This window comes from Papio anubis, chromosome 9 (assembly GCF_008728515.1).
Source record: "Papio anubis isolate 15944 chromosome 9, Panubis1.0, whole genome shotgun sequence".
NCBI classification, from domain to species: Eukaryota; Metazoa; Chordata; class Mammalia; order Primates; family Cercopithecidae; genus Papio; species Papio anubis.
Window position 1 is genome coordinate 59,159,900 of NC_044984.1, and position 16,090 is coordinate 59,175,989.

General features: G+C 44.4%; 1 protein-coding gene across 3 annotated transcripts in view; it reads left to right on the top strand.

Moving 5' to 3' along the window:
* The first annotated feature begins 2,661 nt into the window (after positions 1-2,661).
* The window catches only part of TBC1D30 (TBC1 domain family member 30), a 111,445-nt gene continuing 98,016 nt past the window's right edge, over positions 2,662-16,090 (top strand). Inside the window, exons 1-2 of one of the 3 annotated variants that reach the window (XM_021922563.2) lie at positions 2,662-5,207; positions 15,017-15,181. In XM_021922563.2, the coding sequence (XP_021778255.2) occupies positions 4,730-5,207; positions 15,017-15,181 (643 nt within the window). In that variant the 5' untranslated portion in view covers positions 2,662-4,729. The remainder of the gene's footprint in view (positions 5,208-15,016; positions 15,182-16,090) is intronic. The other 2 variants (XM_021922564.2, XM_009181137.4) reach the window with 2 other exon arrangements.

A 16,090-nucleotide genomic window follows, 5' to 3' on the forward strand; every position in this document is an offset into this window, starting at 1 on the left:
GCAGAACTCAAGAAGCTCTTTGAAATTAAAGAGAACAAAGATACAACATACCAGAATCTCTGGGACACAGCTAAACACCCTCATCAGAAAGTTAGAAAGATCTCAAGTTAACAACCTAACATCACAGTTAAAAGAAACAGAGAAGCAAGAGAAAACAAATCCAAAAGCTAGCAGAAGACAACAAATAACCAAAATCAGAGGTGAACGAAGGAGATAGAGACACGAAAAATCATTCAAAAGATAAGCGAATCCAGGAGGTAGGTTTTTTTTAAAAAAAAATTAATAAAATAGATAGACCGTTAGACTAAGAAACAAGAAAAGAGAGAAGATTCAAATAAACACAATGAGAAATGATAAGGGGAATACTACCACTGAACCCACAGAAATACAAGCAACCATCATAGAACAGTATGAATACATCTACACATATAAACTAGAAAATCTAGAAGAAATGGATAAATTTATGGACACATACACCCTTTTAAGACTGAGCCAGGAAGAAATTCAGTCCCTGAACAGACCAATAATGAGTTCTGAAATTGAGGCAGTAATAAATAGCCTAACAACCAAAAAAAGCCCAGAACCAGGTGGATTCACAGCTGAATTCTAGCAGATGTACACAGAAGAGCTGATATCATTCCCACTGAAACTATTTCAAAAGATTGAAAAGAAGGGACTCCTTCCTAGCTCATTCTATGAGGCCAGCATCATCCTGAAACCAAAACCTGGCAGAGATACAACAACTACAAAAAAACTTCAGGCCAATATCCTTGATGAAAATTGATGCAAAAATCCTCAACAAAATACTGGCAAACTGTATCCAGCAGTATATCAAAAAACTCATTCACCACGATCAAGCAGGCTTCGTCCCTGGGATGCAAGGTTAATTCAACAGACACAAATCAATAAATGTGATTCATCACATAAACAGAACTAAAGGCAAAAACCACATGAATATCTCAACAGATGCAGAAAAAGCTTTTGATAAAATTCAACATCCATTCATGTTAAAAACTCTTAATAAACTAGGTATTGAAGTAACATATCTCAAAAAAGTAAGAGCCATATATAACAAACCCACCGCTAACATCATACTGAAAGGGCAAAAGTTGGAAGCATTCCCCTTGAAAGCAGGCACAATACAAGGATGCCCTCTCCCACTGCTCCTATTCAACGTAGTATTGGAAGTTCTGGCCAGGGCAATCAGGCAAGAGAAATAAATAAAAGGCATTCAAATAGGAAGAGAGGAAGTCAAACAATCCATGTTTGCAGATGACATGGATCCTATAGCTAGAAAACCCCATCATCTCAGCCCAAAAGCTTCTTAAGCTGATAAACAACTTCAGCAAAGTCTTGAGATACAAAATCAGTGTGCAAAAATCACTAGCATTCCTAAAAACCAACAGCGGTCATGCCAAGGGCCAAATCAGGAATGAGCTCCCATTCACAATTGCTACAAAAAGAATAAAATACCCAGTAATACAGCTAACTAGGGAGGTAGAACATCTCTACAAGGAAAATTACAAACCACTGCTCAAAGAAATCAGAGATGACACAAACAAATGGAAAAACATTCCAGGCTCATGGAAGAATCAATATCATTAAATTGGCTATACTGCCCAAAGCAATTTATAAATTCAGTGCTATTCCCATTTAACTATCATTGATATTCTCCACATAACTAGAAAAAACTATTTTAAAATTCATGTGGTACCAGAAAAGAGTCTTGCTCTGTTGCCCAGGCTGGAGTGCAGTGGTGCAATCTCAGCTCCCTGCAACCTCTGCCTTTCAGGTTCAAGTGATTCTCATGCCTCATCCTTTCAAGTTGCTGGGATTACAGGTGTGTGCCACCACACCCGGCTAATTTTTGTATTTTTAAAGTAGAGATGGGGTTTCGCCCTGTTGGCCAGGCTGTTCTGAAACTCCTGGTCTTGAGAGATCTGCCTGCTTTGGCCTCCCGAAGTACTGGTATTACATATGTGAGCCACTGCACCCAGCCATCAGTGGTTCTCTCTTATATCCAGAGCTTCAGGGAACTTGCGTGGGGCCTGCCAGTCTCCTGGTGGCCGTAATGTAGGGTGAGAAAAGCAGCTGTCCTTTGCCAATACCACTTCTAGGATTATATTTACTAAAGTTACCTTTTCTTAGGAAAGTAGGTAATTGGTTGTTTTTTTCTCTGGTTTTCATGGTATTCATTCAATTAGTTAATTAAACAAATATTTATTGAGCAGTTACAATGTGCCAGGGATTGTTCTACATCATGGGCATATATCAATGAACAAAATAGACAAAATTCCTGCGCTCAGAAGCTTACATTTTAGTGGCAAAAGACAGATAACAGAATAAATCAGATTATATACTGTAGTATGTTGTAAGAGGGTATTATGGAAAAAAAGAACAAAGAAGAGAACTAAGGAAAAGCTGGGGGATGGGGAGCTGCAATGTCAAATAGGGTGGTCATGGAGGGATTCACAGAGAAGACTTTTTTTTTTTTTAGAGTCTAGCTCTGTCACCCAGGCTGGAGTGCAGTGGTGTGATCTCGGCTCACTGCAACCTCCGTCTCCTGGGTTCAAGTGATTCTCAGGTGCGGGCCATCACGTCCAGCTAATTTTTGTATTTTTAGTAGAGTCAAGATTCCACCATGTTGGCCAGGATGGTCTCGATCTCTTGACCTCGTGATCTGCCCACCTCAGCCTCCCGAAGTGCTGGGATTACAGGCATGAGCCACCATGCCTGGCTCACAGAGAAAACATTTAAGCAGAGACGAGACTCTGGTGAGAGGAAAGTCGTGCCAATATCTAGGGGAAGATCATTCCAATAAGTACAATGATCTTAACTGTGCTTTCCTTGTTAGTTTTTAGTTTGCCATTTTCCTCTCTTTAGATTTGGTAATGATGGGGAATGGGAAACAATTTTGAAGTACTTATTAATTTAGAAATGTTGAATGTCAATAACCTATTGTTTTCTTGGTCTCTTTTTTCCCTTCAGCTCACCTTGAGTTTCTTTATCTATAATTCCTGATAGAGATTCCCTAAATGAGAATAGTGCTGAAGACTAATAGTTAATCACATCTCTTCTTAGGGGGCAGAGATAAAAAGGGCTGGGAAGCCAACTAAAAAAAGAGACCCAATTTCAGTGTTTACTCCTCTGAAACTCCTGCTTGTTGCAAAGTTTGGCATATGAAGGAGGACTCAGAATTCATTGAATGCCAGGGACAATAGGGAAAAAGACCTCAAAAAACAAAACAACAGCAATATAATAATAAATTCTACTCTCATTTCATACATTTAAACACTAAATGGTAACAGTAGTCATTAATATAGTTATAAAATCATAAAATAATATTTCCAGTATAATTTAAAATTCTGAATACCTAAGTGAAAAGTACAACTTCTGCTTATCTCATATTAACTCCAGTTTCAAAAAGGGCCCTTTTATTGCTGTGCTGGTGTCAAGGTACACCAGATTTCTACCTGTAGGGTCAGGCTCTATTATGAAAGTGCCTTGGAAAACAAAACTGTGCTAAACAAACACGAAACACCGCTGTTGTTCACCAGGTGTGTTGTTACTCCTTTTGGAAGTGTGGTCAAGTATTTAATAGCGTTTCACTAATATATATTCATCCATCATGAAAGCCAGACACTTTATGAAAAGTTCACTTTATTCTTTGTGAATGGACACATTATTTAGCCTCTCCGTGCCTAAGCTCCCTCAGCTGAAAAGTGAGAATAAAACCACGCTTATCTGCTTTATTGGGTTAAAGTGAGGATTAAGTGGGATAATTCATGCACATCTCTAAGAACAGTGCCTGACATACAAAAAGCGCTGAAACATGTTGCCAATTATTAACTTCACAAAAATATCTACAGTGGAGCGGCAGCTCCAAGTTCTATTGAGGTCTGGTGTAAGATACATCTCTCATGGTCTCTTGTAAATTTTTGATTCTACCATCATCAAAACTAGCTCAATTAACGTATTAGTTCGGTCATCTCAAGAACATTTATTAAACACTCACTCTGGTTACATCTTGTATCAGGGAATTCGTTGATTTTAATCCAGTGCTTTGTTTTTCACTGGAGGAAATAAGTTCACAGCGTTATTAAGTCCTAAATATTTGCCAGGTGTTGAGAGTTTTAGAAAGCTTATTGTCAGAGACTAAACTAAGAAGGCTTTTGAAGGCGCTCAGATCAGGTGGGAAAGTGAGAAGGGCTGGTATTGTGTTCCAAGTATGTCAAGAAGGAGAGCTCCTGGCCTGGGCCTATTGATGGGCGTTTAGAACCCTCCCGGGCATTATTTCTAGCTGGCGGCTGAATAAGAGGCAAGAGTCACCCTCTTTTTGAGTTAAATCACGTGCTTAATTAAAAGTGAAGGTGGCGGCGGCTGCTGCGCCCTCCCCCTTCGGGCTGCTGGCTGCTTCTCGACGGCGTTCTGGCCACGTCCTGCGCCTTCTCGCGCACCGGAGAGCGCTCTGGGTAGAGGCTGGGCCCCGGCAGCAGGTGGCTCCAGGTAGCTCAGTGGCGTGGCCGTCTCCTCGTCCAGTCCGGAGCGGAGGGGAGGGGTTCAGGTGCGGGCTCTGGGGACGCCCGGGCACCTCGGGGATCCAGAGCCCGCTGGCGCCGCGCCCGGGAGGGCACCCCTGGCGAGGACGAGGCCGCGCCTCCTCCCGGAACTGGCCGGCGCCGCGAGGCGGGAGGAGCAGCGGGAGCCGGGTGGCCGCGCCTCGGGGACCATGGACGTCCTTCCCACTGGCGGGGGCCGCCCGGGGCTCCGGACGGAGCTGGAATTCCACGGCGGCGGTGGCGAGGCGAGGCTGGAGAGCCAAGAGGAAGAAGCGATTCCTGCAGCGCCCCCAGCCCCGCCCCTCCGGGGAGCGGCGGAGCCGCCGCGGGGCTCCCGGGACTCGTGGGACGGCGACGAGGACACGGAGCCCGGCGAAGCGCGCGGCGTCCGTACTAGCCGCACGGCGTCCCTGGTGAGCGGGCTGCTCAACGAGCTGTACAGCTGCACAGAGGAGGAGGAGGCGGCGGGCGGGGGCCGCGGGGCTGAGGGCCGTCGGCGGCGCCGCGACAGCCTCGACAGCTCCACCGAGGCCTCGGGCTCCGACGTGGTGCTGGGCGGCCGCAGCGGTGCCGGCGACTCCCGCGTGCTACAGGAGCTGCAGGAGCGACCTAGCCAGCGGCATCAGATGCGGTACCTGCGGCAGAAAGGTGAGGGCCGGGCGCAGCGGGGTGCGGGGGGCTTCCTGGAACCGGACTGTCCTCGTCCTCTGCCCGCGCTCCAGCGCGCACCTGGGCTGCTCGGCAGAGCGCTCAGATACTGTCTCTTTGGATCTGACGCTGGTACCCACCGTGGCACAGATTTATGTCCACATTTAGTTCTTAAGTTCTCCGGAGTAATTGAATCAAGCATCGTTGATGGAGTGGGCAGTTTCCCCGCTTTTCCCTCCTCCCATCTCCCCTCTCCCCGTGTGTTCGCGGAGGCCCCAGGGGAGAGGCAGCCCAGATTCTAATTTCACCTGAACAGCTGTTAGGACAGGGTTGGAGGTTCTGATACGTATACCCGACCTACCTAGAGGGCGCTGCCAGAATCGAGCCGAGTCCTAGGGGTGTTCTTTCCTTTTTTTTTTTTTTTTTTTTTTTTTTTAAGTCCGCCTTCCCTGGTCACACCACTTAGATAGTGTTTAACTAGTGAGGCAGAATAATTCGATAATGCGGTCTCGAAGCAGAGCGTGTGAATTCTATTTCTGCCAGAACGTACGGTTCCAGGCAGCTCACTAGGATTTTTGTTTGTTTGTTTTCTTTTTTTCCTTCTCGGTGGCAGGTTAGTGGAGGGCCCTAGAGTGTTGAGGTTTATTACAGAATTTAACTGCTGGTAACCTTCAGTTGGCATGGAGAGGTCGGCCTGAGAAAATGGCCTTGGCTTTCAGGAGAGAGGCTAATTTGGTGTTTCTTTTGTTATGAGACTCTGATGCTCGTGCCTTCGTGTCGAGTCACACTTTTTTTTTTTCATCTGGTCATAATAGCTTGCCTTTCAGGCAGCAACACAGTTATTACAGGTGTGTTTTTTTGTATAGAAATATCAACACCTCCATTTACAAAATGAGGTGAGGTATGGAAAACAGATGTCGAGCCACCATAACATTTCTTGACAGTAACGTCCTTGTGCTAAGTTACCAGGGGAGGAAGACAAGACAGTCTCCCAGCTCCCACTGTAAAATTTGGAAAAAAAAAAAAAAAAAAAACTAGGAAAAGAATAAATCTGTCTGCTTTCTCAGACCTACGTAAACAGCTTTTAGCTTCCTCTTTTGACTTCCTAGTGAAGATTTTTTTTTTTTCCCAGCTGATTGTTACAAATGGCTTCCAGGTTCCTCCCCCTGCCTGGGACTTTAGCTGTAGCTGTGCCATTTCATTTTATAGAATTATTTGGTTGTTCTCAGAGTGTCTGTGTATGCCACAAGTCCCATAGGGCAATAGTTCTTTCAGACTCCAACAGAATCAGTTTTGAAGAATTATGATTTATCTTTTTACAAGATTTTACATTTTTCATCACCGAGGGAATTCTGGGAATTAGTAATTTCCTTTTTGAAGAGGAAAATTGGCAAGCTAAAGTTTAAAGAAGTAGTAACGGTACAGTTAACTATGCAAGTGGATTTCGTATGAATGGCCACACAACTAATCATCCACAAGCCCTATAATAGTTCGTTTTGCCTGTTTCAGTCTTATTGCATGGCTAGTTGCCTGTTAAACCTTTCTTCCCTTGTAGTCAACCCTATTAAGATAAACAAAATGCCGTATCATAATAGTCCTATATACACATATGCGTGCTTACGTGTGCACACATACACACACACACTCCCTCTCCCCTTTCTTGATAACATTATTCGTGTGCTAAGATTAAAGTATCAGGTGATGATACAGCTGTCTGCATAAACAATGCTGCTTTTTAGGTTATTTGATCTTTTTCTCAGGTTCAAAAAATATTCCCCTCAATATAACTACTCTGCATTCAGTAAGAATCTCATACAATACTGATAGCCTGTGTATTGTCTCCTGTCACTGCTAGGGATTTTGCTGTAGCACTTATTTAGCTATATATTTAACATGTGTAGGTCCTTTAGGTGAGGCACCAGAATGGTTTCTCAGGACATCTGGACTCTCTTCAGTATTTCCATGGTTAAGGGGATGAATTTTGGAGTCAGACTCCTGGGTTGATATCCGGCCACAGTTCCTTACCAGCTGTGTGACCTTGGACAAGCTATTTAACCTCTCTGTGTCTCATTTTTCTTATAAATAGGGATAATAATAATACCTCAGAGGGCTGTGGTGAGAATTACATAAGTTAGAGTGTGTGACGTGCTCAACAGATGTTAGATACAACTTTTTATCATATACCCTGGAATTCCTTAGGACACTGAGCACAGGCTGTGAGTTGACAATGTCTTTATTTTTCCTGTTAACACCCTGTAAGAGGCTGTGGCTGATGCCATGGAGCATTCAAAGATGAAAGAGACCTGTTTTCATCCCCAGGAGGCTTCTATATCAGCAGATATTGCTATAAAATACATTTTCACCCTCATCTCTGGAAAAATTTTCCCATATTGAACAATAAATGTAATTCAGAGAATTGGAGTTGTAGGCACCTTAGGGATCACTGGAAATGAGATAATGTAAGAACCCTTTTTTAGAGGAAAAGTATAATTTAAATGTTTTGTGATTATATTCCTACCACTTTTATTTCTAGAAGGAAAATATTGATTTGGTTCTTTGTTTTTTTGTTTTGTTTTGTTTTTTTTTTTTTTTTTTTTTTTTTGAGACGGAGTCTGGCTCTGTCAGCCTAGGCTGGAGTGCAGTGGCCGGATCTCAGCTCACTGCAGCTCTGCCTCGGTTCACGCCATTCTTCCTGCTCTCAGCCTCCCGAGTAGCTGGGACTACATGCCCACCACCTCACCAAGTTTTGTATTTTTAGTAGAGATCGCTCGTGTTAGCTGTGATGGTCTCTGATCTCCTGACCTCGTGATCGCCTGGCCTCGCCTCCCAAAGTGCTGGGATTACAGGCTTGAGCCACCGCGCCCGGCCTTTGTTTTTGTTTTGACAGAGTTTTGCTCTTGTTGTCCAGGCTGGAGTGCAATGGCAAGATCTTGGCTCACTGCAACTTTCTCCTGGTTTCAAGTGATGCTCGTGCCTCAGCCTCCCAAGTACCTGGGATTACAGGCATGTGCCACCATGCCTGGCTAATTTTGTATTTTTAGTAGAGACGGGGTTTCACTATGTTGGTGAGACTGGTCTCAAACTCCTGACCTCAGGGAATCTGCCTGCCTCGGCCCTCCGAAGTGCTGGGATTACAGGCGTGAGTCACTGTGCCCGGCCCAAAATATTGAAATATTCAAAGAAAAATATTTCTTCTATCTGAAGGCATCTAAGAATGAAGAGCCTCTGGTCGCCTCTTGTAGGCTTTTTCTCATATTTAGTCATATTTTCATTTAACTTAAATGTTTTCTTTTCTTTCTTTTTTTTTTTTTTTTTTTTTGAGACAGAGTTTCGCTCTTTTTGCCCAGGCTGGAGTGCAATGGCGCGATCTCGGCTCACCGCAACCTCCGCCTCCCGGGTTCAAGCGATTCTCCTGCCTCAGCCTCCCAAGTAGCTGGGATTACAGGCATGTGCCACCACCCCGGCTAATTTTGTATTTTTAGTAGAGACAGGGTTTCTCCATGTTGGTCAGGCTGGTCTTGAACTCCCGACCTCAGGTGATACACCTGCCTCGGCCTCCCAAAGTGCTGGGATTACAAGCGTGAGCCACCGCGCCCGGCAAATGTTCTCTTTTCATTATTTCCTACTATGTTTAAAATTAGGGGGAGAGGAAGAACTAGCCTTTGCCTTCTTCTTTATGGTCATTCCTTATTCTTACTTAAAGCGTTATTTATATTAGTGTTTATAAAGACCATTCCCATTTGTTTGTCAGCATAATCTTTATGCTAGGCATAATTTGAGACTTGGAGCACACTTCCTTGCCTAAAATCACTCAGAGTTGGCTGATCCAAAAGCAATCCTTTTTAACTCAAGGCCAAATGCATTTTCCATGGTGAGGTCAGGTTTGAGAGCCCTGCATTTCTTTGTTACAGACCCCAAAAGTTGACTTTGACTTCTAGAGTACATTTCTACTTTTGAGCATTTCTGTTCTTCCCTTCTGATTCTCTTTAGTTTCTCCAAATCCCTTTAAAAACGAGTAGATCCAAATCCCACAGAGAACCTCTAATGAGGGGCTAGCTAAGGTTAAGTTGAGTGGGAGACTTCACCTGCCTACCAGATCTTGCTCTAGTGACTAATGATATCAAATGTGACCAAAAGAAACCTCCTCCCACATTGTAATGATCATTTATATAAAGACAGTAGACAATTCTGGTTCCCAAATTTGTTTTTACCTGTAGAAAAACTGCTGTTAAGGGGAGGGAGAGCATTAGGACAAACACCTAATGCATGCGGGGCTTAAAACCTAGATGATGGGTTGACGGGTGCAGCAAACCACCATGGCACGTGTATACCTATGTAACAAACCTGCACACTCTGCACATGTATCCTGGAACTTAAAGTAAAAAAAACCCTGCTGTTGGGAATATTAATTTTATGAATGTAGAATTATTATAATTTATCTGTTTAAAGGAAATTTATTTTCTACCGTATCTGAAAAATTGCTGAGGCTCTAAGATGAAATATTGTACCTCTAAGACGAAATGTTTTTAGGCTATTGGAAGACTGGATATTTAAAACAAAACCAGTATTGCCACATTCATCTACTTTACAAAATGTGGTAAAATTATTTACTTTTAGCTCATCATTTATTAACATAGATGAGTACTTTAAAGACTTTTTTGAGATGGAGTTTCACTCTTGTTGCCGAGGCTGGAGTGCAATGGCGTGATCTCGGCTCACTGCAACCTCCTCCTCCTGGGTTCAAGCAATTCTCCTGCCTCAGCCTCCCGAGTAGTTGGTGTCATACGTGTCCGTGTGAAGAGACCACCAAACAGGCTTTGTGTGAGCGACATAGCTGTTTATTTCACCTGGGTGCAGGCGGGCTGAGTCCGAAAAGAGAGTCAGCGAAGGGAGATAAAGGTGGGGCCGTTTTATAGGATTTGGGTAGGTAAAGGAAAATTACAGTCAAACGGGGGGTTGTTCTCTGGCGGGCAGGAGTAGGGGTCACAAGGTGCTCAGTGGGGGAGTTTTTGAGCCAGGATGAGCCCGGAAAAGGAATGTCACAAGATAATCTCATCGCTTAAGGCAAGGACCTGCCATTTTCACTTCTTTTGTGGTGGAATGTCATGGGTTAAGGCGAGGCAGGGCATTTGCACTTCTTTTGTGGTTCTTCAGTTACGTATATGTGCGAGTCACGGGATGCGATGGCTTGGCTTGGGCTCAGAGGCCTGACATTCCTGCCTTCTTACATTAATAAGAAAAATAAAACAAAATAGTGTGAAGTGTTGGGGCAGCGAAAATTTTTGGGGGGTGGTATGGAGAGAGAATAGGCGATGTTTCTCAGGGCTGCTTCAAGCAGGATTAGGGGCGGCGTGGGAACCTAGAGTGGGAGAGATTAAGCTGAAGGAAGATTTTGTGGTAGGGGGTGATATTGTGGGGTTGTTAGAAGAAGCATTTGTCGTATAGAACGATTGGTGATGGTCTGGATGTGGTTTTGTATGAATTGAAAAACTAAATGGAAGACGCAAAGTCTGAATAAGAGGAGGAGAGAAAACAGGTATTAAAGGACTAAGAATTGGGAGGACCTAGGACATCTAATTAGAGAGTGCTTAAGGAGTCTCAGCATAGCCTTGCTAGCAAAGATTATTTATTTACTTTAAGAGGGAGTTAAGAGTGGTGGTTTGGGATAGCACCAGGAGATATCAGCTGTGATGGCTTGGAGAAACAGTGTAAACTAGCAGTGTAAACACGAGCAGGGCATTTATGAGTAGTTGAGAACGGTGAATAGGAGTATGACTAGACAGAAGACAGTAGGAATGACAAGTTTTTTGGGGTGCAGTCCAAGTTGGTCTGGTGTCTGGAATGAGACTGGGACTTAATAAAAAGGAGTGTCCACACAGGAGCTCAAATGGGCTGTAGCATTCCGAGGACAGGCCTGAATTCTGAGAAAGGAAAGTGGTAAAAGTATTGTCTAGTCCTTTTGAAGTTGGTGACTGAGCTTGGTGAGGTGTGTTTTTAAAAGACCGTTAGTCCACTCTACCTTTCCTGAAGATTGAGGATGGTGAAGGATATAAAGGTTTCACTGAATACCAAGAGCCTGAGAAACTTTTTGGGTGATTTGACTAGTAAAGGCTGGTCTGTTATCAGACTGTATAGAGGTGGGAAGGCCAAACCGAGGAATTATGTCTGACAGAAGGGAAGAAATGACTGCGGTGGCCTTCTCAGACCCTGTGGGAAAGGCCTCTACCCATCCAGTGAAAGTATCTACCCAGACTAAGAGATATTTTAGTTTTCTGACTCGGGGCATGTGAGTAAAGTCAATTTGCCAGTCCTGGGCAGGGGCAAATCCCCGAGCTTGATATGTAGGGAAGGGAGGGGGCCTGAACAATCCCTGAGGGGTAGTAGAATAGTAGATGGAACACTGAGAAGTGATCTCCTTGAGGACAGATTTCTATGATGGAAAGGAAATGAGAGGTTCTAAGAGACTGGCTAGCGGCTTGTAACCTAGATGGAAGAGGTTATGAAATGATGACAGAATAGAACGGGCCTGTGAGGCTGGAAGGAGATAATTTCCTTGGTCTAAGAACCATTTGCCTTGTGTGGGAAGACATTGATAGGTGGAGGTTTCAGTGGGGGAGTAGGTGGGAGTAGAAGTTGGAAGCTAGCCGCTTTTTTAGCTAACTTATCAGCATAAGCATTGTCCTGAGTGATGGGACCTGATGCCTTTTGATGGCTGCTTTTTTAGCTACCTTATCAGCATAAGTGTTGTCTTGAGCAAAGATCGGGGGGAAGAAAATAGATTTTGGAAGTTATGAGAACTGTAGAGAGTTGAGCATAGTTTGTGATTTTTGGGGCCTCTAACAGTATTAAAGCGGTGGCAGCCGCTGCATGCAGACATGAAGGCTAGGCTAAAACAGTAAGGTCGTTTGGACAGAAAGGCTACAGGATGCGGTCCCGGCTCTTGGGTAAGAATTCTGACTGCACTAACCATGCTTAGGAAGGAAAGGAGTTGTTTTGTAGAAGGGATTGGGGTTTGGGAGATTAGCCGAACACGATCAGCAGGGAGAGTAAGTGTGTATTTATGATAATTATGTCGAAATAGGTAACAGATGAGGAAGAAGTTTGGGCTTGACTGAAGTAATGGGGGCTGTCCATGAGGCCTTGCAGCAGTACAGACTAGGTAATTTGCTGAGCCTGATGGGTGTCAGGGTCAGTCTAAGTGAAAGCAAAGAGAGGCTGGGATGAAGGGTGTAAAGGAATAGTAAAGAAAGTATGTTTGAGATCCAGAACAGAATAATGGGTTGTGGAGGGAGGTATTGAGGATAGGAGAGGATATGGGTTTGGCACCACGGGGTGGATAGGCAGGACAATTTGGTTGATAAGGCGCAGATCCTGAACTAACCTGTAAGCCTTGTCTGGTTTTAGGACAGGTAAAATGGGGGAATTGTAAGGGGAGTTTACAGGCTTTAAAAGGCCATGCTATAACAGGCTAGTGATAACAGGCTTTAATCCTTTTAAAGTGTGTTGTGGGATGGGATATTGGTGTCGAGTGGGGTAAGGTTGATTAGGTTTTAATGAGATGGTAAGGGGTGCATGATCAGTTACCAAGGAGGGAGTAGAGGTATCCTATACTTGTGGGTTAATGTGGGGGGATACAAGGGGAGGATGTGAAGGAGGCTTTGAACTGGGGGAAAAGGCAGCAATGAAGTGTGGCTGTAGCCTAGGAATAGTCAGGGAAGCAGATAATTTAGTTAAAATGTCTTGACCTAATAAGGGAGCTGGGCAGGTGGAGATAACTTAAAAGGAATGCATAAAAGAATGTTGTCCAAATTGGCACCAGAGTTGGGGAGTTTTAAGAGGTTTAGAAGCCTGGCCGTCAATACCCACAACAGTTATGGAGGCAAGGGAAACAGGCCCTTGAAAAGAAGGTAATGTGGAGTGAGTAACCTCTGTATTGATTAAGAAGGGGACGGACTTACCCTCCACTGTAAGAGTTACCCAAAGCGTCTGTGATGGTCCAGGAGGCTTCTGAGGCAATGGGGCAGCGTCAGTCTTCAGCCGCTAAGCCGAGAAGATCTGGAAAGGAGTCAGAGAGCCTTAGGCCGGAGTTCCAGGGGCTCTGGGAGTGGCTGCCAGGCGAGTTGAACAGTCCGATTTCCATTGGGGTCCCACACAGATGGGACACGGCTTAGGAGGAATCCTGGGCTGCGGGCATTCCTTGGCCCAGTGGCCAGATTTCCAGCACTTGTAGCAAGCTCCTGGGGGAGGAGGTTCTGGAGGAACCCCTGGCAGCTGTGGTTCAGGTGTTTGGAGTTGTGTGCTGGAGATATGGCTGGGGTTTGTCTCACAGTGAAGCAAGGAATTGCAACTCAGAAATGAGTTGTTACTTGGCTGCCTTTATTCTATTACTGTACACCTTGAAGGCAACATTCATTAAGTCGTGTTGTGAAGTTTGAGGGCCGGAATTTAATTTTTGGAGCTTTATTTAATGTCGGGAGCAGATTGGGTAATAAAATAAAATGCATATTAAGAATAAGACAGCCTTGTGACCTTTCCGGGTCTACGGCTGAAAAGCGTCTCAGGGTTGCTGCTAAACAGGCCATGAACTGGGCTAACGTTTTCATATTTGATGAAAAAGAGCCTAAATGCTAACTGATTTGGGAGAGGTCGGATAAAGAAACAGGAACGTTAACCTTGACTATGCCTTTAGCTCTAGCCACTTTTTTATTTTTATTTTTTATTTATTTATTTATTTATTTATTTATTTGAGGTGGAGTCTCGCTCTGTCTCCCAGGCTGGAGTGCAGTGGCCGGATCTCAGCTCACTGCAAGCTCCGCCTCCCAGGTTTTCGCCATTCTCCTGCCTCAGCCTCCCGTATAGCTGGGACTACAGGCGCCCGCCACCTCGCCCAGCTAGTTTTTAATATTTTTTAGTAGAGACGGGGTTTCACCGGGTTAGCCAGGGTGGTCTCGATCTCCTGACCTCGTGATTCGCCCGTCTCGGCCTCCCAAAGTGCTGGGATTACAGGCTTGAGCCACTGCGCCCGGCCTTTCTAGCCACTTTTTTAAGAGGAAATTGCTGGGCAGGTGTCGGAGGGCTAGTCGAGGAACAAAACTGTAAGCCAGACCAGGTGTGAGGAGGGGAGGTGATAAAAGAATTATAGGGTGGGGGAGCAGAGACTGAGGAAAAGTTGGGACCTAGCTGGGCCTGGCAAGGAGGGGAGAGGTCAGGCATGTGCTACCACGCCCAGCTAATTTTGTATTTTTAGTAGAGATGGGGTTTCTCCATGTTGGTCAGGCTGGTCTCCAACTCCTGACCTCAAGTAATCTGCCCACCTTGGCCTCCCAAAGTGCTGGGATTACAGGTGTGAGCCACTGCGCCTAGCCTTTAAAGACTTTTTTTTTTTTTTTTTTTTTAAATCAGCTGTTAGGTTTATTATTAATGTTACAGACTAAAGAAGATTCTTTTCTAACAAGCTTACCATCTGAACACTTCAGTGGTACAAAATATACACGCCAGTTTTCAGGCAATGAAAGGTAAGTTTGCAGCCAGAACTAGATATGGTAAAAGCAGGAGTCTTTGCTTACATGTTACAGATAGGCTTAAGGATATATTTACCTTACTGTATCTGTTTCATGGACAGGGCAGATAAATGAGTGCCATATTTGATCAGTATGCCCTAGCTGAATACATGTACATGTAATCTTGAGTGAAAACCTAGAATTAGTTGGTTTAAATGGATGTTCTATTTATCTTTGGACTAATATCACATTGGAATTTGTATTCCTCTCAAGGTATTAATCGTTATTCTTATTTTTCTTTACTGATAGACACTAATGAACTGAAGGCGATCCTTCGAGAGCTAAAGTACAGAATTGGCATCCAGTCGGCCAAGTTACTTCGGCATCTGAAGCAGAAAGATAGGCTTCTGCATAAAGTGCAGAGGAACTGTGATATTGTGACTGCCTGCTTGCAGGCTGTGTCACAGAAGAGAAGTAAGTATTGGAATAGGGTTACTTCTTTTGCCACATGCGACTAGAATGTTAGGAAAGCTGAGCCAACAGTCTGTGTTTTTGAATATATTGAAAACTTTTAAATGCAAGCTTATACCCTCAGAACTAAGAACAAGGAACAACTCAGACAGCTTCCTATTTTTCAGTTAAAATGTATACTTCATGTCTAATGTTACAACCTTAGATTGATTATTCTAGATTTGAGGTAGTACTTTACTTTGATAATATTTTTACCTCATGCTGAATAATGATTAAAATTTTATTTTATTTATTTATTTTTTGAGACAGAGTCTCGCTCCGTCGCCCAGGCTGGAGTGCAGTGGTGCGATCTTGGCTCACTGCAAACTCTGCCTCCCGGGTTCAAGCAATTCTCCTGTCTAAGCTTCCCGAGTAGCTGGAACTACAGGTGCCCACCACCAGGCCTGGCTAATTTCTGTATTTTTAGTAGAGATGGGGTTTTACCTTGTTGGTCAGGCTGGTCAGGCTGGTCTCGAACTCCTGACCTCAGGTGATTCACCCTTGGCCTCCCAAAGTGCTAGGATTACAAGCGTGAGCCCCTGTGCCCAGACAAATTTTTATTTTTATTTTTATTTTTATTTATTTATTTTTTTTTGAGACGGAGTCTTGCTCTGTCGCCCAGGCTGGAGTGCAGTGGCCAGATCTCAGCTCACTACAAGTTCCGCCTCCCGGGTTTACGCCATTCTCCTGCCTCAGCCTCCTGAGTAGCTGGGACTACAGGCGCCCGCCACCTCGCCCGGCTATTTTTTGTATTTCTTAGTAGAGACGGGGTTTCACCGTGTTAGCCAGGATGGTCTCGATCTCCTGACCTCGTGATCCGCCTGTCTCGGCCTCCCAGAGTGCTGGGATTACAGGCTTGAGCCACCGCGCCCG